We start from the raw sequence: 24,298 nt of genomic DNA, 5'->3' as shown, positions 1-24,298 counted from the left end.
TCCTTCTATTGCTCTCTCTGCGTCCACTTATATTCATCAGATGCTCGATGATTACAATCTTTCTGCTTGTAATCCTGTTTCCACTCCTTGTGATACTCAATCTTGGGTGCTTTCCGATGATCCTCCTTTATCCAACCCTACTGAATTCCGCAGCATGGTAGGGAAGTTGCTATTTGCTGCTAACACAGTAAGGATTGATATTGCATTTGTTGTCTCAAAATTAAGTCGTTTCTTACAAAATCCACGCAAATCACATTTAGCTAAAGCCAGACATGTGATGCGATATTTAAAGGGCACTGCCGATTTGGGAATTGTTTACTCCAAAGACTCCCATTTCAAATTATCCGGATTCTGCGACTCTGACTGGGGAACTGATCCGAATGATCGGATCTCAGTTACAGGGTATGTCTTTATCTTAGCAGGTGCTCCCATTACTTGGAGATCTAAGAAACAAACAACAGTGGCATTATCGTCAACAGAAGCGGAATATATGGCTTTAGGCGATGCTCTCAGAGAGCTCTTATGGTTAAAACAATTACTTGATCAACTTGAAATCAAATCCTCTGAACCTCCGACACTCTATTGTGACAATACCGGAGCATTATCTTTGATGAAGCATCCAGCATTTCATCCAAGAACAAAACACATTGATATAAGACATCACTTCATCAGACAACATCTAACCTCCAATGATTTTATCTCAAAACATGTATCATCAGGCATGAATCTAGCTGATCCACTTACTAAAGCATTAGATAAGCCAAAATTTGAATCTTTGAGACTAAAATGGAAATTTGAAAAACTTTGACATAGTATACGACTATGGTAGGGTGTTGAGATATTAGTCTATAATATGTCACGTGACTATGCAGAGATATGCATCTCCTGCATAAATATTATGTGAAACAAATCCTAATCAGTTAGGATTAGAGATAAGTTTCAGAAAGCACACTAAAGATTTAGAGTGGTATTAGAATCTACTATAAATACAGTTAGATTCTCCCTCATCTTAAGTGAACATTCAATTGGTAAGATTTACATATAAATCTTATAAATATAAGCTTATACAACTACTGATATAAGGTAGTAAAAGGTATATTAAATTATCCAAAAGATGACAACTTCAGATCAGTTAAAGTTAGCATTCCAACAACTGTACTCGCTATCAGTCCAAACTCCTTAGTAAAAATGAGAACCTTAAATCAAACCTGGTATATCTTCAAAACCATTAGATGACGTGAACGCTGCGCACCTATTGATTCCCCAATTCTTTTTATATCCATTGAAAAAGAAAGCACAGAATGTTGCGACCCCACTTGTTTCACCCTACAAATAGATGCGCAACTTCGGACTATCAGAGTCCGAAATCTTATCTTTGGCGCTTGCACAACCATCTGAACTTGTTAGGTGTAGTGACGTGAGAGCCCTGCTACTTTATCCAATTTGTTATGATAAAACGTATATATGTGATCTTTGACCGACGTATCTTTCAATTTAGGATGAAACACATACTGTGATATCACAACTAGCTGACTGATATTCGATAGAGAATTAAGAGTAAATAACCTCAAAGGTAACTTTCCCGATACGTGAACACTCCGCTTCAACTGTTGTGCAAATTTAGTGTCATCTATGTCAAGGATACAAAGGAGTAAAATCAGTCTTTGAGTCTAGTCTTTCGGTATATAGAAGATCCTAGGTGTAATACCGATTAATATACTTATTGTCAACCGTAGGAGTTAACACCACATCAGACAGATACCAGTTTTGTGGATACTGAGATGTGTGAAAAAAACATCTGCACTTTCACTGTCGATTTGAATTTACATCATTGCATCTTTCATATTGGTAAAAAAAAGGAAATACACTAAATACTCTATCTAGTCTTGTTGGATTCTTACAAGGATATGGCACTTGGAAATATTATGCATCCTGTTTTTGGTCTTTAAGGTGCAATTAACTCAGAGTTGAGTATGTAAAAAAGGATTTACGCTTGAAACAAAGCTCAGGATAAATCTTAACGGGCTGACAGTCTTCAATGGGCACACAAGGGAAGTCACCTATGTAGTCTCTAACACCAGCTCAGAAGATCATAGGCAGACTCTAAAAATAATGATTGCTGAAAAGTCAACCCGCCATCGCGGTTCCCAATATCAGAAAAATCAGCTACAACAAGCCAATCCGTTATTTGGCTAATGAGCGATATTTTCGATTGAAGTACTCATATTGAGACGAAAGTCAGTAGCAAGTTTCCGCACTTGGCATTCGTAGATGTTTCCCCAATGTAAGCCAGCTGGAATACTTGTTGATAAAAAAACTACATACAAATGAGTGTGAGGTGTCATGAATTTTATTGCAGACGGGTTTTCATTCTGGAGTGCCGGCCGTAACAAGGAATTAACTACTATCCTAAAAAAAAACTAGTGTATTATGTGATAGCAAAGAAGGAAAATGAATTCTCAAACAAGAATCTACCGGATTGCACGGTGCATCAAGTGCAACGGCGTTTCCTTTCTTGAACTGCCAACAAAGGCAATTCATGCTGGAGCGTCCATGTTTGGCTAATGGAGTAGTATACTCGGCTTGATGACTGTTCAAAACATAGCTATAATAAGTCATGTCTACAGTCATTATTTATCCTTCAAAATTGTGACTAGGTATCGAATAGTTAATCGTTGATCTAACTAAATTACTTATAAGCTGAATATGAGAAACCCTTCCTTGTCATTTTGTTAGTCGTATATGATCCAGATTAGTATCGTCAGGATCTGGTGCACATAATATGCATGTACTAAAACCCCACAAACCTTCATATCAGGATAAGCCGCACAGCCATGATCAATCTCTGACTATCTCATATCAGCAACTACTTGTTCTCATCTCATATGAGGCAACATCAAAGTAATGGTATCCCTACGTAGTTTTTTCTCCAACCATGAAGGCCAGACCCTAATTGGGGACTGAACGCATTATTAGAATAACCATCTCAGTCTTGTATCTCATAAGTTTTTGAATTTCATTTTCAATAAGCATGGGGTAAGTGTAGCTTTGGGAAGGATTGTCGATCAACAATAGGTCTTACAATGCTTGGCAGGAGTTTGCTCAATAATCAAGTGACCTTTTTGAATGTGGTCCTTAATCCGACGTTGATATGTTGAATGCTTATTTAACTTTAAAGTACGGGTATTATCCACTAATGAAATTAAAGCTCGATTACATACTGCCAAGACATCAGGATAGTGTTTACATGGATGAACTCCTGATGCCATTTCGTCCGACTCTTCAATAGCTCAGAGTTACGAATTGCAACAAGTGTTGTTTTTTCGGATTCGAACCAATTAAACTAATATGTGTGGCTGTAGATCTTTTTTTTCACGAGCGTTAATAGCTTCCTTTCTAGCATTGTATCACTCTTCAATGTCGAGATTGAGCAATCTGAATAATTGATAACTACATAGTGACTTAACAGGGGCTCCACACGTTGCATGCCTATCTTGATTTTATCAAATGAGTTTTTTGAGTATCCTTTTCCTTGAGCACTATTATCTTTACTATTTATTGTCTTTAGCTAGTTAGCAAATACATCATTGCCTTATCTGCACACTATATGCTTCAGTGTTTTCACACGGCTCAGTCAAGTTGTGTTCTGATTATCACAATTGATTGAATGAACTATATCAAGGGATTATGACTCAATCAAATTTAAAATTTGTGAAATTTAAATAGCGCAATTTTTTTTATTGCTCACATAGATCTACACCCTGCTGCCATTAAAGTCTTGAGCTGCATCCACTCAGGCTTAGTCTAAGAAAGTACTGCTATTAGTTAGACTAAATAACTTCTGCCCTCTCTTTCGCCCTAAACCTTTACTAAGGAGGTATACCCAGTCCGCCAATGACCAGCCTAGATATAGTGTGAATATTTTCCGTCAGATGCTTAATAGCTGAATATTTGAAGCATATATTATTTTGATGTAACGTTGCGCAAATAGTCATAATAGAAAAGACTAGTTCGCATACCTTCTAGTTTTCGTATTTTAATGAAGCTCAAAAAACACTCACTATCTATTATCAACTACGGTTATAAATATTGAGACTTTGAGAGGACTATTAGTGCAATATTTTTTTTGATAGCTAAATTAACACTGATAATGTGCATTTGTTTAGTGAAGTCCCTAAGTACCGGAACATCTAACGACTGCTCCTTGAAAAGGTAGACCTCACAATTACGGTATACCAAGCAGTAAGTTTTGGCGCCTTTTGGCCGAGGGAGTGGTAGGTAATCCGAGATTTGAGGATAACTAGAGCCTCGAAGAGTTTCATGGAAGTATATAAGTTTTCATGTTTAATTAGGCAAGCATTCTACCCCCATCTAAAAACATGCTGCTAAAGCTTAGGATGGGTATTGAGATAATGCTACCATGAATCTCTTTTGAGCAGATACCATTATAAGTGCTACAAAATAGAGATAGCCCCGTTATCGAATTTTATACATTGAAACTCCCCAACATCAGATCTACCCCATCAAGCAGACCCATGGGTCACTTATTCGGTTAGTCAAAGATGATCACACAAACAAGCAATCCCTCCTCTTTTGTGAAACGAATTTGAGACAAGCTTGTGTACTGGTGACAATATTCTGTCACGACAGGTATCGTATAGGCGGAATGATGAATAAAGAACCATTTGCATCTCGACAACAAGGTTTATGGTGATCAGAAGTTTGAAAGATTGTTCTAATTTTCTGCAACCGTGTAGATTACGTAAACTAGAGCCTCGTTTTTTTAAAACATAGAAGCTGATCAGAAGTTGAAAAATCGAAAAACAAAGTCCAGGCGTGATCGTAATCAGATAGCATTTCTACATAGTCTATGCAATATGTCAATCCAACGTTAATATGTGATAGGTATTGAAATAAGATATACGAGATACTAATAAGCTGATTGAGATTAAACATGGCGCACATTAGAGTTGAGCAATTTCTTCTGTCGCGATCATAGTTTATTACCGCTTCCAATATCTGCATTTCAGTTCTTTCTGCGACTCCTTGAGGCTTGGAGTTCTAAAACTTGAATCTCAGTTGTTTTGCTGGAGCTTCCAGAATCAAAATGCGAACCTTGGCGTTCTTGCTGTAGGGTTGACAGAGTGTTCAAACGCGACTCAGAGGCCATTCCCGCCAGTCTAATGGATTTTAATTGTTTTTTGGATGTTATATGTTGACTCATTTTGGGAAATGGTTGTTCGTTTTTAACGCAAGACCCAAAAGAGCCATCCTGTGAGAGTAACCCGTTGCTCCCTAATGCAGTACTCTCAATAGTGCTCTTCAATTCAGTGTCAACCATCTCTGCTTGGTGAGAAAACTGTCCCTTTGTCCTCCTCTCCATAGGATTTGAAGCAAAGATGCAGAAAGAATCATTTTGAAGAGCAGGTAAGTCTCCTGTATCGGTCACCTTCCAGATATATGCAAAAGAAACCACAGGGATTCCCCAAGTTTTGGCGGCTAATACCTTATTCATGGTCTTAGATAATGGGGCCTCGAGCTCCATCGGACAGGGAACTGATAGTAAACTTTTATAGTCATTGTCAAAAATAGTTGGGGAGTGTTGTTCCGTGAGACCTATGCTTGTGATATTGATGACCAAGAGATCACTGGTTTGGTCAAAAGTTCGAGTGGGGCAACAACCAAGAGATTTCAGCACCTTCTCTACGTGTAGAAGCTCTATGCCCACAAATCCTGAGAATGCAACTTTTAAACTTAATTTGAGAGTGGTATGTATCCTGGGCACCGACCACTGATCAAAGCATAACTTGGAATAGTGTAAACTTCTTTCGATAAACCACTCATTGAGAATTTTTATCCCCTTCAAGTCTGCAAGATTCTTGAGTTTTCCGGGGACATCGGAATAAGAGTAGTAAGATGGTACAACGATGATATTCGCACTAGTATCAGGCACGATATCGCCACCTTCATCCGATATCACGGATTTCAACTTCAAAAACTCGTTTTCAGAGAAACCACAAAGGTAAAATCCAATTTTGTTGAAAATTTGACTACCACTATGATGCAAGGCGGTCGATAAGTTGGCATGATGAGCAGAATTGGGCGACATAGAAGGATGGTGTTGCTCTCGAACAACCAGTTCGGAATTCTTATCGGGAAATATTGTATCATTTTCTGGCCTTACGCACACTTGTTGGAACGGTGACCTATCCAACTTATGCCAAACTAGACAGCTGCCCCAACCAATCATCTCGGGTTTGACTGTGGTGATATCGTAATACTTCCATTGTAGTGCAGCTCCTCGTTCGGCACTATCAGTAACCCATTTGGGATGGACAACTGGAATCCCCCATTCAATGGCCTTTTCATATCTTTTACCTGACTTTTCAATGCTGACGACAACCTTGTGGGAGGGTGTTAAAGATTCAGTGGGGTTACCTCCTAGATCTACGATAATTTTGGCAATAACGTCTCGATGGAATTGCGGTGAAGTTATATTAGACAGCCTGGAGAGACATATCGACATTCCATGGAATGGGCTCAAGAGAAAATTATCGATAATAGATGGGTCTATGTCTTTGTTCTGGGTCCAAAGGTCATAAATAGTGTTGACTGTATCAGGTAAAACAAATTTAATATCAGATCGTCTCTGAGCACAAAAATGGTATTTTGGGGTATCAATGCTTCCAACTAACAAGACATTTATATCAGCTAGAAGATCATTATGAAAAGTACCGCCCAGCATCTCAATCTTCCACGCCAAAGTTGATCTTTGAGCAGTATTGATAGAGGTGCTGCAAAATTTGAGCCCGTGAAAAGGGAGACCATTATAAGTTTCCATCTTTCACCAGATTCTCAAACACATCTTATATTCACTGCGTTGTGACAAGCTTGAATGAAAGCTTTGGTTTAAGAGATCAAGTTTTTGAAGTGCAATCTCACACAATAATTTGGAAATATTGTAATTATTACGATCTAACCAAAAACTTGGCTAGTATGAATACAACATTGTGGCTAGTGCAAAAATGTGTTTTTTTTTTGAGCAGTCAGTCTTTCGACGAACATACTTACTGCGAAAAACCATCCTTCAAAATAGGGCCTCTAATCAATAATGCCACAATCTGCATTTCCGGCTTCACGACAGGATTTTGTTGCCAAAGTCAGGTATTTGAATGATCTCCCTCCACCGCCATGTCCCCCGAAAATGGTAGAGCTAGAGTCATCATTGGAAGGTGACCCTTTAACGGCCTCCTCGCTTCTTTCCTCAGTTTTCCGCAAAGATCACTTTAGTAACTTAGTGACTCTGGATGACGATTTGGGATTACATTTGAGTTTGCTAGACAACCCCAAATGTATTGAAGAAAATACGTTGTCATCAATATCTGCACTATCACCAGAGTTTGGAAATAGCTCTATGCTTCATCCCGAAGACAGAATTTTACTGACAGATCCAACAAGAACCGTTGCTTCTAAAGAAGATAGCGTCAGTTTCTTGCGCAGGACTCAATACATTTCTTCCGACAGGACATCCGCCCATATGCCCTCATATTCGGATTCATCCTTGTCCAAGTTCCGAATGAGAAAGCGGGAGGACTTTGATGCTAAATCTGAGCTTCGAAGAGTTGAAAGGATGTTTGCTGATAGTGAAAAACATGAGAACGCTCGAGAATTGCTACATCCATCAAAAAATAATTTAAAAGCTAAAAAAGTTTGGAGTTTACTGCCAGACACATCCATGCTAGACCAGAGCTTTTATGACATAAAGTTTTCAAGCTCATCTTCTCTTAAGAAAGAGAGAACGAACAAACGGAAAGCTGAAGAGCCGTTGGATATCAAAGCGCCGCTTTTTAAATCAATTTCTCTTAGTGAAACCACAAATTTTATGACGTTGTACACTGCAAATGAGAACGATTGTGACCTTGTGAACACCTTGCTCAGAGACACTACAGAAAATGCCCCAGTTTCGTCTCCAGAGGAAGCCAAACCATCAAGTGATAAAATTTTCACATATCGTAAATTAAGGGATTACGATAGCAATTCGAGAACGTCCAGTAGTGCTGGATTATTTCGCCAACTATGCATCACTTTTGATGAAAAAACTTCAACTGCTCTATTTGTTCCAATAAAGGGGAAGATTGAACTCAAGAAGCGCCGCATCGACAACATTATAGAACCGAAGCTTAGGGCTCTCAGTTACGATGTGATCAATCTCAATATCAGAGAGCCAACTAGAACAGAAATTAATGAGCGTGATATACGCAGAAGTACTTTCGACCCCATGGAATTTGGCGCTGACGAAGAGGAAGAAAATGAGGAAGTTGCGAAGGAGGAAGTTACAGTCGATGATACACACCTTGCTTGACGTGATACAGATAAATAGTGTCTGGATTAGCTTGACGTAAACTTCTTGATTGAAAGCTAATACAATTGACTCACACTATAACACATAACCATGATAGAAGACCAAAGACCAATACAATCGGGTAGACCATGAGTAGAATTCGCTTTTCACCATCATTATGATCAAAAGACGATTCTCCAGCCATATCATATATTAATGATGCTGTACCAATCTTTCGACAGTTATTGACAATGGCGAGTATCAACCATGAACATAGAATAGACCATAGAAACATAACGGAATTTATAACAAGCCTCAGCAATTTCCACGAGATGAAAATAGAGCTTAACCCACCAAGTACAATTGGAAATAGTGTATATGAAAGGATGCTCATACATTGAAAAAATGTTAAGCCTATAACACCGGATGTTAGTTGGCCATTATCCGTCATCTGCGAGACGGGGGACACTAGCTGTATGTTGAGCGACAGCACAGCGAGTATTATCCAAATAAGGGAAAAAGATGCGCTGAATATTTGGGAAGTTTCGGAAGAATCAGCCCCACCAGAACTCAACGTTTTACTTTGCAAGTAAGTTATTATCAGGCTGAATGAAAGAACGAATACCAGCGGACCCCATAAATCCCAGTCAAGTATCTTTTGTATGGTCTCCTTCGAATATTCATTGGCGATTTCCGTATTTGGTCTTTCTTCGAAATTAATGTCTTGATTCAAGGAATCTGTGTTCCCCATCATACTTCCTCTTGAGGAAAAATGCTCACTAACTCTGCGAACGAGCATGAGTTTCTGTCGCAATCTAAGCGGCCATAGAATAGAAAGTAGCTTATCTCCAATACTAGACAAGTCTCTGCCTAACGTGGTGAGCACCGACTCATCTAATGTATTTCCACCACTAAACTGATTCTCTCTAATTTTAATGTTGTTGTTCTCCAAGATTGGATCTAAGTAACTCTGAGGTTTGACAAAGCTAGTAAACGTGGAAAAACTGGCAGTGTTAGATAACTGAGGCTGTGCGGTCTCCACTGACGGCGCATTGCGGTGGGAGCTAGGTTTTGGGTTTCCTAAAATTTCCGTTTGAGGGATATCAGGTTTGATCGATATATCAGACTCGTCCTGATCCAACATCTTGTCAAAAGTCAAATTGGCAGGCATAGTGAAGTTCAGCTTGGAACAACGAATCTAAGATGGTATTTTTAAGAGTCGTAAATATTCAAAGTTAAAGACAGCTTGGCCGCATTTTTTTCCTCATAATATTTGAGTTCTGCAGATTATAATAAGGGTGACAAAGTCTCTCATTGAAGTTTGAAGCAAGATACCAAATTGTGATTTTACAAGCAGAATGTTCAAAATGGATCTATCCATGACGATCTTAGAAGACAAAAGTCGACTTACGTAGGATGATGAAGTGCCCCAAAATGACTTCTTATTAGATAGCATGGGATCAAGACGTTTTATTCATCATCAAATTGATATAATTCTGTAACATTATAGGTACATCAATTGAGTATATACATTCACGCTGATTGCACCGTACAATAGCAACTCAACGTGAAAGAATTTTTATACTGAGTTCTCTCAAGCGAAAATGTACATTGCATTTAAGCACATGTCAATTGCAAAAGTAAATACACTTAATGCCCTTTCAAATTCATGAAAACCCAATCGACTCTGAAATTTCAAAATCCACCCTCAAGATATGTCAAGGTGACAACGAAGTTGGCCGTCTAGGTGGATTTATCTCCATTTCCTCATCCGAGCAGGACGAATCGTCAGAGTCAGAACTGAAGACGAATTTTTTGTGATCAAGACTCATCGAGGCCGAGGAACCAGGTATAGAAAACTGGGAGCCTCCAGATTGCTCAGACATTTCATATAGTTGTGGTTTGGACCCGGAACCGAGACTTCTCCTGAGCCCAGTGGGCCCAAGATCTAATCCGCTCAAACCGACTTTGATTGTTGAAAGACTAGCCGATATATTTGAATTTGAACTTGAGGAACCATGTCCAACGCTCGTATTGCGTTTGATCTGGGAACACGATACTGGGCTATTTTCGGGCTGTTGCGGCTTCTGATATCGCAAGGGCTGATCTGATACTTCGCTTGGTATGAATTTTTGCAAATGGGAAGGGATATCCTCATGTACTAGCTGTGATGATGTAGAAGCTGCATTTTCAGTTTCAGATCGTGCACCAACAGGTGAGATAATCAGATTTTCAGGATGTCCATTGGCATCGACATCCATCACGTCCTCAATTTGACAACTTTCCGGTACATCAAACAACTGGACATTTTGTTGGCTATTAATGACAGAATACAATGGATTTGTTGAGTCGTCGTAAACAGTGTTGTAATCATAATAATAATCGTACCCTCGGTTGGTTTTTGTGTTATGTGATACAGTATAGGGATCAGATTCATCATCGTCTGAACAAGTTTTCAGTGTTGTGGCAGGGAGTGGTGCTATAGTTGCAATGGGTTTCAAGTTTCCAGATGATGGAGACACATCTCTAGTGTTAGCACCTGAGGAGTTGCGCGACCAGTTAGGTGGTCTGTGAGATATGTTAGGGGAGGTCACTCTTGTATGTAGCATGAAACCTCCTTCATCATCACCATCATCGTCATCTTCCTCATCATAACCCATATCCTCATCATCATCAATGTTATTTTTTGAGCGTAATATTGTCCGAGAAGGTCCTTCATCATCGGAGTCATTTTGACAGTTAGTATCGGCATCTGACTCGGTGTCATCAATTGCAATACATTGATCAACTCTCATGTTGAAATGAATCTTCCTCTCTTTTTTATTTGCAAGAGGATTTTGCTGTGCTTGACCATCCACTTTATGAACATCCTCACTCGTCTGGTTAGCCGAAAGCGAAAATGGAGAAGCATCTTCATTGTTCGTATGGTTTGTGGAACTATTAGCGGGAGAAGAAGAATCGTTCATTGGATTCGAAAATGGTTCCAAAACCGGACTTCCTTTGAATTTATGGTCATGCTCTTCGAGAAGACTTTGGAGTCTTGAATAAGAAGCATCGCTAATCATTTTTTCAACATTGGAACGCTTTTTCAGTATTGGTTTCAAATGATCAGAATGTTTATCTTGCTCATTATTGTCCCTGTCATCATCTTTCATTGTACTGGTATCTTTGGTAGGAGCTTCGATGTCAACATTACCCTTGGAACTTCCACCAGATGACTCTTGTCTTTTCTTATGCTGTTGTTTTTTGAAATCGACTATATCAAAACCGTACTTGTCCTCTTTGTAAAGTGGTCCATACAACCAAGTAACATCACTTTCCTTACTCCAGTTCAGTTCTGCAGGTGAGATCGTTTTCAGGCCGTTCCGGGCTTGGGCCCATGTTCTCCATGACGCATTCTCAAGTCTTGCAGAGTTTGCAAAATCATTTCTCTTCAAAGTTACGTATCTCCAAGATTTGGATATCTCCAATTCATCCCAGTTGTGGGATAGATAATCGACGTGCTGTTCAGGAGAATGTTGTACGTCAATATCATCGTGTAAGTGCTGTTGAAAGGCTACCGAAGGAACAAGAGTCTCGTTCTGCTTGCCATGTTGGTATCTCTTTAACTGATGTTTTGGAACGAGACTAACAGAATTCGCCGATCCTGTAGAACTCAGGGAATCTTCAGAAAAGCAATTTTCGTCAGATGTCTCCTCACTTTGGAAACTCTGTGGAGAGTAGGAAGGAAATGTCTTTTTGCTCTTCGAAGCAGACGGCACGACACTTGTATAGAATCTAGGCACATTCTCTGTCTCATCGAGTGTTGACTTCATGTTCAATTTGTGCAAAGTTTCATCTGAAACAAAGTCTTTTGAACTTAATCTTGCTTCTTTATCTGGAATAGAATCAGTATCTAAAGAGTGGGTCTGCGTAATAAAATCATCAAGCAGACCCATCGACCTGGTCCTCTTCAACTTGAACGTTGTTTTGTTGAAATGATCGTCATCCTCAGCTTCAATGTGTTGCGAAGTCGTTGGACCTTCATTAAAAACCTCCTGAGACATACTTCGAAAGATAGTTTACCGCAATCTCTGAGCTTATGTGATTCTTGCTTGTAATCGGCTTACACGAAAGATAAGCTGTTGTTCTCACACCTGCTAAACATAAACTGTAGTCTTCCGAAAACAGATAGTAGCAGAGTCAAACGAATTTACCGAAAATGAATTCAGGTCGAGTGTCGTATATTATTATATCGCTTTAATTTTATGGAAACAAAGCTTCAAACTAAATTTTGAAAACCCACGCCCAACCATTTCTTTTGTTTTTTTGAATTGGGGGAACTCGGAAAATAATTTGGAGTAATTCCGCTACACCCATGCACCAGTTACTTGAGTGCAAATATTACAGGTACAAGATAGCAACAAGTCATTTTGAAGCAATCACTTTGTACAGCTAGCAAAGTGTGAGAAAAAAATGAGAGCCTGGTTCACTGCTTGTGGACACCTGACCTTATGAGCACATTCCCGAGGCTCAATTTATTCGTTGGAGTCCAGCTCAGAGTTACAAGAAATACTTGATTTTAACTATGACAGCCACCTTCTATCTAATCTTTGCAAATTTTGATATCCTTCTACGGATCCATCAAAACTCAGTCAAAATAAAGAGGAAGGTGTCTCCACAAAATTCGACTGAGCTACTGCAATCCTGTCACCAAAATCTGGGCATTAAATTTTTGATCTTTTGTTTTGTGTGGAGACAAACAAGTCTAATTTGAACAGTTTACTGAAAAGTCAACAGGTTGGAGATTATACAGAGTTGACAAATATTACTCCGATCTAACTGTCAACATATATTGTGCCGGTCCTAAGCTGGGATTTTTAGCGTTTTCGACTTAAGTTATCAGCAACCCGCATTACTAAAATTTGGAAACAATCTCATCTACTGCAATAGCTTAAAGTGCACGTAAAGCCTTTGATATTGTTTATTATCTACTTAGCTCCAACCAAATTTATATGGTGCAGAAAATAAGAGGCTTGCCATTACCAATTATAAGGAGTGCTTGGTTGTTTTTTATCCGAAAATGTTTGGGGCTATTGTGTGCGTGGAAATTTTCGGAAAACATAATTCTACATCAGGAAACTGCAAGTTCAAAATAGGTCTCATGCGAAGCATGTGGCGAAGCTGCGTGGTTTAATTCGTCCATAATTCGGCGCACTTTAAAACAGGTTGAAATCCTATATTTATATTTACAAGTTCAAACTTTCTCTCCTTTAAAACAATCAAGAGCTATTAACTATTAAGATTACACGGTCATTTTTCCAACTACTTACATTCCTTATCTTGCTGTTATAGTGCCCGTTTGAAAACCTAAAGGATATCCAATAGTTCGTTTTATTCAGTTCATTTGAAAATCGTAAGGTAAGTTGAATACCAAACAAAGAGAGCATCCATGGGTTGAGAAGCGAAAGAGCATTCAAAAGCAGTTACATCAGTAACAACGTGTCATACAATTGCATGGGGCATTCACATTAGGTTTTTTCATGTCGCTGAGCTATTTCGTGAGACAACTGACAACTGACAACTGTAATAATAAGTGCTAGACGCGTTTGCAGCGGTTTGTATTATTTCCTAGGCGAGAGCTTTCAGAGAACTCTCCGAGGAAACACATGATTTCAATTGAATATCAGCCTATTGCCGAAATGCTGTGGTGCAATTGTGCACAAATTACTAGTCACATGAGCGAGTGATGATTGATTAGTTTTTCGCACCAAGATGGCTGGTCTGTCGGTTCAAAATGTCTTGTTTTGGGTCGTGCAGCTAACGGAATGAAATAAAAACAAACAGTCACACACCGGACACCACGATTACCTAATTCACGCGCCACACCCTTCCGCAATAGGCTGAATTTCGCTGATCAATAGGCCGCAGCAAAGTCGAAGGAACGTTTTATTGCGCGCGACCATGCATATTTCCACGAAACAAGGCTCAAACATAAACAACAAAACCAAAACGCGACTTAAGAAAAAGTACCCCTGCCTGCACATCCTTTTTGCTTAGCTGCTATGATTTAAACAAGCTGAATTCCATTTTCTGTCCAGCACTTCCCTTCTCTTCTCGCGAACCTCTTGCTCTGGCGCCCTTTAATGAAACTAACATTATTTTCTAGCTGAGTTCCAAAATGAAAATTACTACTTCAACATTGTTAGCCATAAGTGCCACGCTAATAAAATCAGCTCATGCTGCTCCAGCACCAAAAGCTGGAGATGTTGCCAACACAGAAGATTGCACCACGACTGCTAAAAGCTACCATGCTCATCATCAGCACAAACGAGCTGTTGCCTATGATTATGTTTACGTTACTGTCACTGTTGACTCGGCTGGGAACACCGTGTCTCCAACAGTTGAAGCATCGCTTGAAAGCAAAGATATTGACCCAGCAACATCTGCCTCATCTTCGAGCTCTTCATCATCCTATTCCTCAACCACTGATGGCTCTGTCAGCACCAGCTCGTCTTCTACCTCGAGCACCAGCTCGTCTTCAAGTACTTCGAGCTCCTCTTCCGGATCCTCTAGTGGCATAAGTGGCGATCTATCTGCCTTCTCAGATCCAACTGAAAAATTTGAGGATGGAACTATCTCTTGCTCTAGTTTCCCATCTGGTCAAGGTGTGATCGCATTGGACTGGCTTGGATTTGGTGGATGGTCTGGTATTTATCATCCATCTGACACTTCCACAGGTGGTTCATGTACTGAAGGCTCCTACTGCTCGTATGCATGCCAACCAGGTATGTCTAAAACCCAGTGGCCTTCTGATCAACCATCTGACGGAAAATCTGTTGGTGGTCTTCAATGTAAGGAAGGTAAACTTTACAGAAGCAATCAAAATTCAGATTACCTATGTGAATGGGGTGAAGACTCTGCTAGAGTTGTTTCCAAACTTGACGAGTCTGTTGCTATTTGCAGAACTGATTATCCGGGAACTGAAAACATGGTGATTCCAACTGTGGTCGAAGCAGGCGGCGAGAACATTTTGACAGTGGTTGACCAAGATACATACTATCAATGGCAGGGCAAAAAGACGTCTGCTCAATACTATGTTAACAATGCTGGTGTGTCATACGAAGACGGTTGTATCTGGAGCGAAGCTGGAACCACTGTCGGAAACTGGGCACCTTTGAACTTTGGTGCAGGATACACAAATGGTATATCTTACTTGTCACTGATTCCTAATCCGAACAACCTCGAGGCTGCCAATTTCAACGTGGAGATTGTTGCTTATGATGACGACAGTGTGGTTACCGGAGAATGCTATTATGAGAATGGCTCCTATAATGGAGATGGAAGTGACGGATGCACAGTTTCCGTTACCAAGGGTAAAGCCAAGTTTGTCCTTTACAACTAAACTTGATTGCCCTTGTCTTCAATTCTTGAAACATTTCGCTTAGCCGTTTTGTTGAATAGCAAGGCGCTTGAATTTCAAATTTCCTCAGATGTGTGTTTACGTTTCTTAGAACATTAAAATTGTAATATTGAAATATATTGTGTGTGTAACTTTTTTTTTTTTTTGATTATGTAACTTTCAAAAATTTTTTTTATAAAATAGGTCTGCAAGAAGTACTGCTCGAGCCATGGACACACAGCAAAGTAATAAGCCTCACAGGTCCAATTCGAAAAGGACAACAGCGAAAATGAAGTTGAGCTCGCAGGGACAGAACGCGAAAGCTTTCGCGGTTTCAAGGCCCGGTAAACTACAGAAACAGGCCACAAGATCAAGCGATCTTAATGAAAAAAAACTACATGTTCCTATGATTGATAGGAGTCCAGATGATGACCCTCCACCTGTGATTGTTGCTGTGGTTGGTCCAAAGGGGACCGGAAAGACCACTTTGATTAGATCTCTGATACGAAGATTAACGAAGACTACATTAACAGATATTAAGGGTCCTATTACTGTCGTGAGTGGCAAAAGAAGAAGGCTCACTTTTATCGAATGTGCTAATGATCTCAACTCAATGATAGATATTGCTAAAGTTGCAGATCTGGTTTTGCTCATGATCGATGGCAATTTTGGATTTGAGATGGAAACAATGGAATTTTTGAATATTGCACAACATCACGGCATGCCTAAAATTCTTGGAGTAACGACTCATCTTGATCTTTTCAAAAAGCCAGCTACTTTGCGGGCCTCGAAGAAGAGATTAAAACACCGCTTTTGGACCGAAGTTTATCAAGGCGCAAAACTTTTTTATCTATCGGGGGTGATTAATGGCCGCTACCCTGATAGAGAAATTCTGAATCTTACACGTTTTATTTCCGTGATGAAATTCAGACCTCTGAGATGGAGAAATGAACATCCATATCTGTTAGTTGACAGAATCATAGATCTGACGCATCCTTCTTTGATAGAAAAAAATCAGAAAGTCGATCGAAAGGTCGCTGTTTATGGATATGTTCATGGCACTGCATTGAAAGCAGAGAATCAACGAGTCCATATTGCCGGTGTAGGTGATTATACGATTTCTCATGTGGAGAAATTACCAGACCCTTGTCCCACACCTTTCTACGAGCAAAAATTAGAAGAAATTGAACAGGAACAAAGGAGGGATACAGAACAGAGTGGGCAAAAGAGTGTCTTAAGGCGTGGAAGAAGAAAGCGATTGGAGGATAAGCAAAAAATTATCTATGGGCCAATGTCAGATGTTCAGGGGGTTTTAATAGATAAAGATGCAGTCTACATTGACGTTGGAAGTGAATCATTCAAGGAGGGAGCTGATCATGGCCTTGGCGAGAAAATGGTGACCAGCTTACAGAAGGCCAGTGAGAGAATGGATGCAAGATCATTCGGTGAGGTCCAGTTGTTTAGTGATGCCCCTGAATCACTTGCAAACCACGTGCGAAATGTTGAAGATGAGGTTCTCAGACAAGAAAGTGGAAGAAAAGAGCTTAGAGAGGCTCGTCCTTATAAGTTTGATGAGTTAGAGATTTCTGATGACGCAGAAGTTTCTTCTAGTGATGCAGAATCCCAAGACGAAAGCGACAATCTAGAAAATCTCAACTTTCGAGACGATATCCGGGAGTCTTCTCAAACGCCAACGGAACTTGAACAAGCAAACCTCGAATCTGATTCTGATTTTGATCTATCGGATGATGAGTCGTTGGAGGCTAAATCTTACTGGCAAAAAATTGGCTCGAAACTGAATAGCAATGAAGGGAGAAGGACATGGGATATCAACAAGTTGTTGTATATGGATAACATTGACCCCATTGACGCAATATCCAGATGGAGGAAAGAAGAAGAAGAGCCGGAATACTCGAGCTCCATCGAAGATGGAGATGCTGACGACAAAGAAATTCATGACACGGGTGATCAGGATTCAGACGAAGATGAGAATTTTTTTGTAAAAAAGGCTCTTTCCGATAACTTGATTCAGAGTGATAGTACTCCTAACGGAATCATCACTACAACCAGCAAATTGCATGACAAATGGCTCTCAAATGATTCCGCTTTAGGCAGGCTGAAAAGCCGGTTTTTTGTTTCTCCAAAGCAAAGATTGAAAGAGCTGGATGCCTACGAGACTGACCCAGAAGAGGAATACGGAGATTATGAAAATCTGGAGAGTGAGGAGGAAGATTCAAGCACTACTTCTGAGGACTCTTCCGGAAATGATGCGGGTGATGATTTTTCTGGTTTTAATGCTGAACCTACAGACATTCAAAATACAATGGATGTTGGTTCAGCTAGTGAAGACCAATCTAGCGATATGGGTTTTGAGCGGCAGAGGGAGCGCAACGCGAAGAGAAAAGAGAAACTGAGACAACAATTTGAAGAAGAGGAAGATTTAACGAATAACAATGATATATTTGATGAAACTGATACATGGTATGACTACCAGAAGGCAAAGATGGCTAAACAACTTGAGATTAATAAGGCTGAGCTTACCGACATGTCAGAAGACGTCAGGACACATATAGAGGGTTTCACCGCAGGGTCGTATGTCAAATTGACATTCAATAATTTACCAATGGAAGTAATAGAAAATTTTGATCCAAAATACCCTTTGGTTATTGGTGGCCTTTTACAAACTGAAGATAGATTTGGATTTATTAACGCAAGAATCAGAAGGCACAGGTGGCATAAAAAGGTTTTGAAGACTAACGACCCGCTGATCCTATCTTTAGGATGGAGGAGATTTCAAACACTTCCAATTTACACAACATCTGATTCAAGAACTAGAAATAGAATGTTGAAGTATACCCCCGAACACACATACTGCTTTGCTACTTTCTATGGACCTTTGGTTGCACCGAATACTACTTTTTGTGGTGTTCAGGCAGTTTCAAAGGAGCTCACAACTGGTTCTTTTAGAATAGCTGCTACCGGTATTGTTGAGGACTTGAATGCTGATGTGGAGATTGTGAAGAAACTGAAGCTTGTTGGACACCCTTATAAAATTTTCAAGAACACCGCATTCATCAAAGATATGTTTTCTTCTGCTTTGGAAGTCGCAAAATTCGAAGGAGCCACTATCCGAACAGTATCCGGACTTCGAGGAGAAATCAAAAGAGCTCTTTCCAAACCAGAAGGCCATTTTAGAGCCACTTTTGAGGATAAAATTTTGATGAGTGATATCGTTTTTTTGAGGACCTGGTACCCAATCAAGCCAAAAAGGTTTTATAACCCCGTGACATCTCTGCTTCTATCTGACAAGGAGAATTGGAGAGGTATGAAGCTTACAGGGACTTTGAAGGCGGAAAATAACATATCAGCGGTGTCAGATCCTGATTCAGAATACAAGAAGATTGAACGAAAAGAACGAAAATTCAATCCAATCAAAATTCCTCGCTCCATTCAAGCGAACCTACCTTATAAATCTCAGTTGCACCAAATGAGAAAACAGAAGAGACAAGGATATTTGCAAAAGAGAGCAGTCGTTGTAGGAGGTGAAGAAAGAAAAGCAAGAAGCATTGTTCAAACCGTTCAAACTATTAAAAAGGATAAAGACCAGAAACGTTTAATGAAAAAACAGGAAAAAAATGCCGAAAGACTTAGAAAGCTGGCAAAGCTGGAGGAAGCTAAAAGAGATAAGGAGAAGCAACGAAAGAAGGAGTTTTTCTCTCAAAGTAAGAAGCGAAAATTGGCAGGAGCCAGCCCTGCCTCCAGTGATGCATTCGGTAAGAAAAGGAAAAGCTAATGTAAGTATAAAGAGTATCCAGCAATTGTATAACAGCCCATCTCGAACAAGTCGTCGAAATTGCAATACCGACTATATTAAAGTTATTACTTAGTTTAAATGTATTGTGATAACCATCTGAATCCTTCACCGTAACCTTGTCTCATGACGATTGAGCACATGAAAACCTCAACCGGTCTTGTGTCGGTAAGTTGGACTCTGTCTTTACCGGTTGTGTTGTACAAACCCAAGAAGTGTCTCAGTTCATTTTCACTAACAGCTTTTGGAGAGTCAATCTTATTGCCGAGAATCAAAAATGGCACTTTAGCCAACTCTTCGATGGCAAATAAAGCATCCAATTCAGCCTTTGATTCTTCAAATCTTTCGGAATCAGCAGCATCAACTAAATAGACAATGCCATTGACTTCAGGAAAATAATCTTTCCATAATCTTCTAGCTTGTTGGTGACCCCCAAGATCGAATGTAGTGAAACGAACATTACCGATAGAAAGCTCTTCGGATGTGGGATGTAAAGTCGGTTGCAAAGTGGCCATACGATCATTTTTTAACATATGGAGCAATGTCGTTTTGCCTGCATTATCTAAACCCAAAAATAGTAGCTTAGCATGTTTGTTCCATAATCCTAAAGAAGCTAAAACATCTTGAACTGTAATGCTCAATGCACAAATAAGCACAGAATAGTGCTTATTTGTACAAGACCCTGTTAGTATTTATCTTGGATGATTGTTGGGTTCCAACTTACACCACTCAAGAATCCACATTTCGCTTGATATATACTATCTTATAACTTTAGCTATCAAATGACGAAATTAATGCTAAATAAAAAACAAGAATCAATTCGATAAATGTCTTCGTTAAGTCTCTCAGAATCCGACAGGGGTTATGAGCGTTCACTGAAAGGTTCCCACTCATCTGTATGTGAGGCTTACATAATCACAATTAACGAAACAGAAATTTAATGAACACGAAAACAACAAACTATTTGTTGCTCGTAATAGCTCTCTTTCATAAGCTATTTTCATTCACTTTATCTCTTGTTGGTTTTTGAATTACTGAGAACTGCTATGAAGCTGGATATTAAGGTACGTTCAATTTAATAGCGCTCTATTACTGACAACCTAAAAGAAACTTTCAAGTACCAGGTCAGATCGAGTGAAGGGCATCGATTTTCACCCTACGGAGCCTTGGGTTTTGACAACTCTTTACAGTGGAAAAATAGAAATTTGGTCTTATGAAACTGGATCAGTCGTCAAAGCAATTGATGTTACCAATGTCCCTGTTAGAGCAGGGAAATTCGTCGCCCGCAAAAATTGGGTTGTCGTTGGTTCTGACGATTTTCAGATTAGAGTTTACAACTATAATACTGGTGAACGCGTTGCTCAATTTGAAGCTCATCCTGACTACATTAGGTCCATTGCAATCCACCCCACTAGATCGTACGTTTTGACTTCGTCGGACGATTACACTGTCAAGCTTTGGAATTGGGACAATAATTGGAAATTGGAGCAAATTTTTGAAGGACACCAGCATTATGTGATGTCTGTCGCTTTCAATCCCAAAGACTCTAACACTTTTGCGTCTGCTTGTCTGGATAAAACTGTGAAAATCTGGTCTCTGGGATCTAAGGTTCCAAATTTTACACTTCTTGCGCCCGAATCGAAAGGTTTCAACTATGTTGATTACTATCCACATGGAGACAAGCCTTATTTGATCACTTCTTCTGATGATAAGTCGGTCAAGGTTTGGGATTATCAAACGAAGTCCTGTGTTGCAACATTGGAGGGACACTCTTCCAATGTGTCGTTTGCGGTTTTTCATTCCGAATTACCTTTGATCATCTCTGGATCCGAAGATGCTTCCATCAAAATCTGGAATTCAAATACCTATAAGTTAGAAAAGTCGCTGAATTACTCGATGGAGAGAGCATGGTGTGTGGCAACAAAGAAAGGTTCAAGTTTGATGGCTGTAGGTTTTGACACTGGTCATGTTGTCGTCAAATTGGGTGATGATAAGCCTTTATTATCCATGGACCCTATGGGCAAAATCGTCTACTCGAAACATACTGATATATACAGCTCGGTGATCAAGGCTTCTGATGCGCAATTAGGAGATGGAGAAATTCTGCCCTTGACTCATAAAGAGCTAGGAAGTATTGAAATATTTCCAAGTACATTGAAACATTCTCCAAATGGAAGGTTTGTCACGGTTACCGGTGACAACGAGTACATTATTTACACTGCACTTGCATGGAGGAATAAGATGTATGGTCCAGCGTTGGATTTCGTTTGGGCGCAGGATTCTAATTATTATGCTATCAGAGAATCGGCATCCTCAGTCAAAATATACAAAAACTTTAAAGAGAAAACAAGTGGCCAAATCGATCTAATCTATGCCGCTGACAAGCTTTTTGGTGGAACTTTGTTGACTGTCAAATCCGATGGGTTTGTGTCACTCTACAATTGGGACACGGGTGACTTGGTTAGACGAATTGATGTTGAAGCGGAAGATGTTGTCTGGTCAGAAAATGGTGAATTGATGCTTATTGTTTCGAGCGAAACTGCTTATGCACTTAGGTTCGACAAAGACATCTTTCAAGAACACCTGAATAACGGAACGATTGATCCACAGGAGGGATGCGAGGATTGCTTCGAGGTTCTGTACGATGTTCAGGATCAAATAGTGAGCGGTCAATGGGTGGGTGATGTGTTTATTTACACCTCATCTTCGAATAGGCTCAACTATCTTGTTGGAGGATCCATCAACAACTTGGCTCACTTTGACAAAACAATGTATTTGTTGGGATATTTACCGAGAGACAATAAGGTTTATGTTGCTGACAAAGACATCAACATCTTATCTTATTATTTGTCACTATCTGTCTTAGAGTTCCAGACAGTTGTTTTGCGTGGCGACCTTGATCAGGCAGATGAGTTGATGGCGAATATCGACCCTAAAGACATCCCAAAGATTGCCAGATTTTTAGAACAACAGGGTTTCAAAGAAAAAGCGTTAGAACTAACAAACGATTCTGAGCAGAAGTTTGAGTTAGCGATCGAAACACTGAATCTCACTCTTGCGCAAGAAATTGCGGAGCAAGACAACAGTCCTCACAAGTGGAAAAAGCTGGGGGATATTGCCATGGCTAATTGGAATCTAAAGTTAGCTAAGGAGGCTTTCATCAGATGTAAAGACTATGCATCTCTTTTACTTCTTTACATCTCAGTTAATGATGTTGCTGGCCTGAAGAAATTGAGCGACGAGTGTGTGATCGCTGGAAAATTCAACTTAGCATTTTCCTCTGCATGGGCTGCATCGGACCTGTCCACTTGTTCTGAAATTCTTCTAAAGACGGACAGGCCTGCAGAGGCTGTTTTGTTGAGCAAAGCCTATGAAAAAAATAATACTATTGATGACAAATTATCTCAATGGAAACTTTATTTAAATGGAATAGGAAAAGAGAGACTTAGCTCAAGACTGCTTGATATGAAGCAGAACAAAAGTGAAGCAGCTGTTGAAAAAACAGAGGAAACCCTCATTGATTTAGAAGAAGAGTAAATTGATGAAACAGTCGGTATTTGAATTAAAGAAATGAGTGCATTTGAGGAATAATATACATGACAATAAATTAGGTAGTATAGTGCGATGTTCGATGCCTCGTCTCTTGAGCATATGCGTAGTCGATAACCAACCGTTTGTTGATTGAGGTCACTTGAATGTGTAAATTTGAAGGTCGATCAAAACAGAGTCTATTATTATGCGGCTCGAAAAACCTCTTTTTTATCGACGAAGTTGTCGACCTTGTCCAAGCAAACAAAATAGCATTCCTTGGATTCTGGCCTGCATGCTTTTGGTTTGAAACGGAAGACTTGGCGGAAAACGTGTGTCAACCTTTCTTCAAGGAATTTATCGTCCTTACCGGTAAAAAACTTGAACACCGAATTGCCACCCTTTTTCAATAAATCTATGGATGTTATCAGGGCAGCGTCACATAAATCCATTGACATGGCATGGTCTCTGAACGATAAACCTGAAGTATTAGCCATCCTTATGTATGGCATGTTAGTAGTCTGATTTGCAAATCCTCCTATTTGAGGAAAGGGAACGTACATATCACTTAAAATCACATCCACAGGTCTGTATAACTCATCGTAGTAAACATTCTCCAATGTATGATCCTGTTCGGTTTTTTCAAGCCTGCTTAATTCAGATTCTGAGTCTATGACTGACTTAGCTTGTATTTCGAAGGCCGATTGGTTACTGATCACCTCAATTGGCTGAAATTTCTGTTTCAATTTCTCCATCTCAACAACTTTGAAGTGTTCCTTTATGCTTTCATGGGTCTTCTTACTCAAGATATTTGCTTGCATAGAAGACGATCCGTTAGGAGGTTGATATACGAGCAGATCAACCCCAAGAATATTTGAACCTTTCCGACAGCGCTCCAGGGCAACTTGACTCCATGCTCCTGGAGCCGCACCAAGATCGAGTACGTTGGAAATCCGTTTTTGGGAAAATATTTTAAACTTCTCATCGATCTGAAGGAGTTTAAACGCGGCTCTTGACTTGTAATCGTAATGTTTTGCGTCGCGCGTGTACAAATCGGTCCGTTGTCTTTGAATCCATCTGTGAGAAGAACCTGATTTCTTTGAGTACCTTCTCGTCAGCCAAATAAACCACATTGATTTCTTATGAGTATACATCCTGTGGGTGACTTCGGTGCCCACTGAAAGAAGCACCCTAGTCATATTTCATTTAGATAAAAATTGCTTAAAACATAATACAC

The 24,298-nt window shown here is 39.7% G+C and overlaps 9 protein-coding genes across 9 annotated transcripts; 4 read left to right on the top strand and 5 right to left on the bottom strand.

Moving 5' to 3' along the window:
* Positions 1 to 4,836: 4,836 nt before the first annotated feature.
* On the bottom strand, positions 4,837 to 6,526 carry OGAPODRAFT_74789 (uncharacterized protein; the record flags this gene model as incomplete). Its single annotated transcript, XM_018355930.1, has 1 exon — positions 4,837 to 6,526. The coding sequence occupies one exon, from the start codon at positions 6,524 to 6,526 to the stop codon at positions 5,027 to 5,029; it is 1,500 nt and encodes a 499-aa protein (XP_018213297.1). The 3' UTR covers positions 4,837 to 5,026.
* A 565-nt stretch (positions 6,527 to 7,091) lies between these two features.
* On the top strand, positions 7,092 to 9,568 carry OGAPODRAFT_15309 (uncharacterized protein). The gene has a single exon (XM_018353643.1). The coding sequence runs from the start codon at positions 7,112 to 7,114 to the stop codon at positions 8,360 to 8,362; it is 1,251 nt and encodes a 416-aa protein (XP_018213296.1). The 5' UTR covers positions 7,092 to 7,111; the 3' UTR covers positions 8,363 to 9,568.
* Positions 7,092 to 9,568, bottom strand: OGAPODRAFT_74787 (uncharacterized protein). Its single transcript, XM_018355929.1, has one exon. The coding sequence runs from the start codon at positions 9,510 to 9,512 to the stop codon at positions 8,433 to 8,435; it is 1,080 nt and encodes a 359-aa protein (XP_018213295.1). The 5' UTR covers positions 9,513 to 9,568; the 3' UTR covers positions 7,092 to 8,432.
* Positions 9,569 to 10,059: 491 nt separating this feature from the next.
* On the bottom strand, positions 10,060 to 12,544 carry OGAPODRAFT_74786 (uncharacterized protein; the record flags this gene model as incomplete). The annotated part of the gene is made up of 1 exon (XM_018355928.1): positions 10,060 to 12,544. The coding sequence occupies exon 1, from the start codon at positions 12,385 to 12,387 to the stop codon at positions 10,060 to 10,062; it is 2,328 nt and encodes a 775-aa protein (XP_018213294.1). The 5' UTR covers positions 12,388 to 12,544.
* A 282-nt stretch (positions 12,545 to 12,826) lies between these two features.
* On the top strand, positions 12,827 to 15,872 carry OGAPODRAFT_15308 (uncharacterized protein). Its single transcript, XM_018353642.1, has 2 exons — positions 12,827 to 13,741; positions 14,490 to 15,872. The coding sequence occupies exon 2, from the start codon at positions 14,502 to 14,504 to the stop codon at positions 15,723 to 15,725; it is 1,224 nt and encodes a 407-aa protein (XP_018213293.1). The 5' UTR covers positions 12,827 to 13,741; positions 14,490 to 14,501; the 3' UTR covers positions 15,726 to 15,872.
* Positions 15,873 to 15,951: 79 nt separating this feature from the next.
* On the top strand, positions 15,952 to 20,154 carry OGAPODRAFT_74784 (uncharacterized protein; the record flags this gene model as incomplete). Its single annotated transcript, XM_018355927.1, has 1 exon — positions 15,952 to 20,154. One exon carries the CDS (start codon positions 15,952 to 15,954, stop codon positions 19,513 to 19,515), a length of 3,564 nt encoding a protein of 1,187 aa, XP_018213291.1. The 3' UTR covers positions 19,516 to 20,154.
* On the bottom strand, positions 19,536 to 20,154 carry OGAPODRAFT_15307 (GTP-binding protein SAR1). Its single transcript, XM_018353641.1, has one exon. It carries the CDS (start codon positions 20,064 to 20,066, stop codon positions 19,611 to 19,613), a length of 456 nt encoding a protein of 151 aa, XP_018213292.1. The 5' UTR covers positions 20,067 to 20,154; the 3' UTR covers positions 19,536 to 19,610.
* A 425-nt stretch (positions 20,155 to 20,579) lies between these two features.
* On the top strand, positions 20,580 to 23,148 carry OGAPODRAFT_81182 (uncharacterized protein; the record flags this gene model as incomplete). Its single annotated transcript, XM_018356493.1, has 2 exons — positions 20,580 to 20,597; positions 20,641 to 23,148. The coding sequence occupies 2 exons, from the start codon at positions 20,580 to 20,582 to the stop codon at positions 23,068 to 23,070; spliced, it is 2,448 nt and encodes an 815-aa protein (XP_018213290.1). The 3' UTR covers positions 23,071 to 23,148.
* OGAPODRAFT_15306 (uncharacterized protein) lies at positions 23,113 to 24,227 on the bottom strand (the record flags this gene model as incomplete). Its single annotated transcript, XM_018353640.1, has 1 exon — positions 23,113 to 24,227. A coding segment is annotated over exon 1 (817 nt), but the record flags the coding sequence as incomplete, so codon positions are not given.
* Between the last annotated feature and the right edge of the window lie 71 nt (positions 24,228 to 24,298).

Source organism: Ogataea polymorpha (genome assembly GCF_001664045.1).
Source record: "Ogataea polymorpha strain NCYC 495 leu1.1 chromosome Unknown OGAPOscaffold_1, whole genome shotgun sequence".
NCBI lineage: Eukaryota > Fungi > Ascomycota > Pichiomycetes > Pichiales > Pichiaceae > Ogataea > Ogataea polymorpha.
This window is presented reverse-complemented; position numbering and strand designations above follow the sequence as displayed.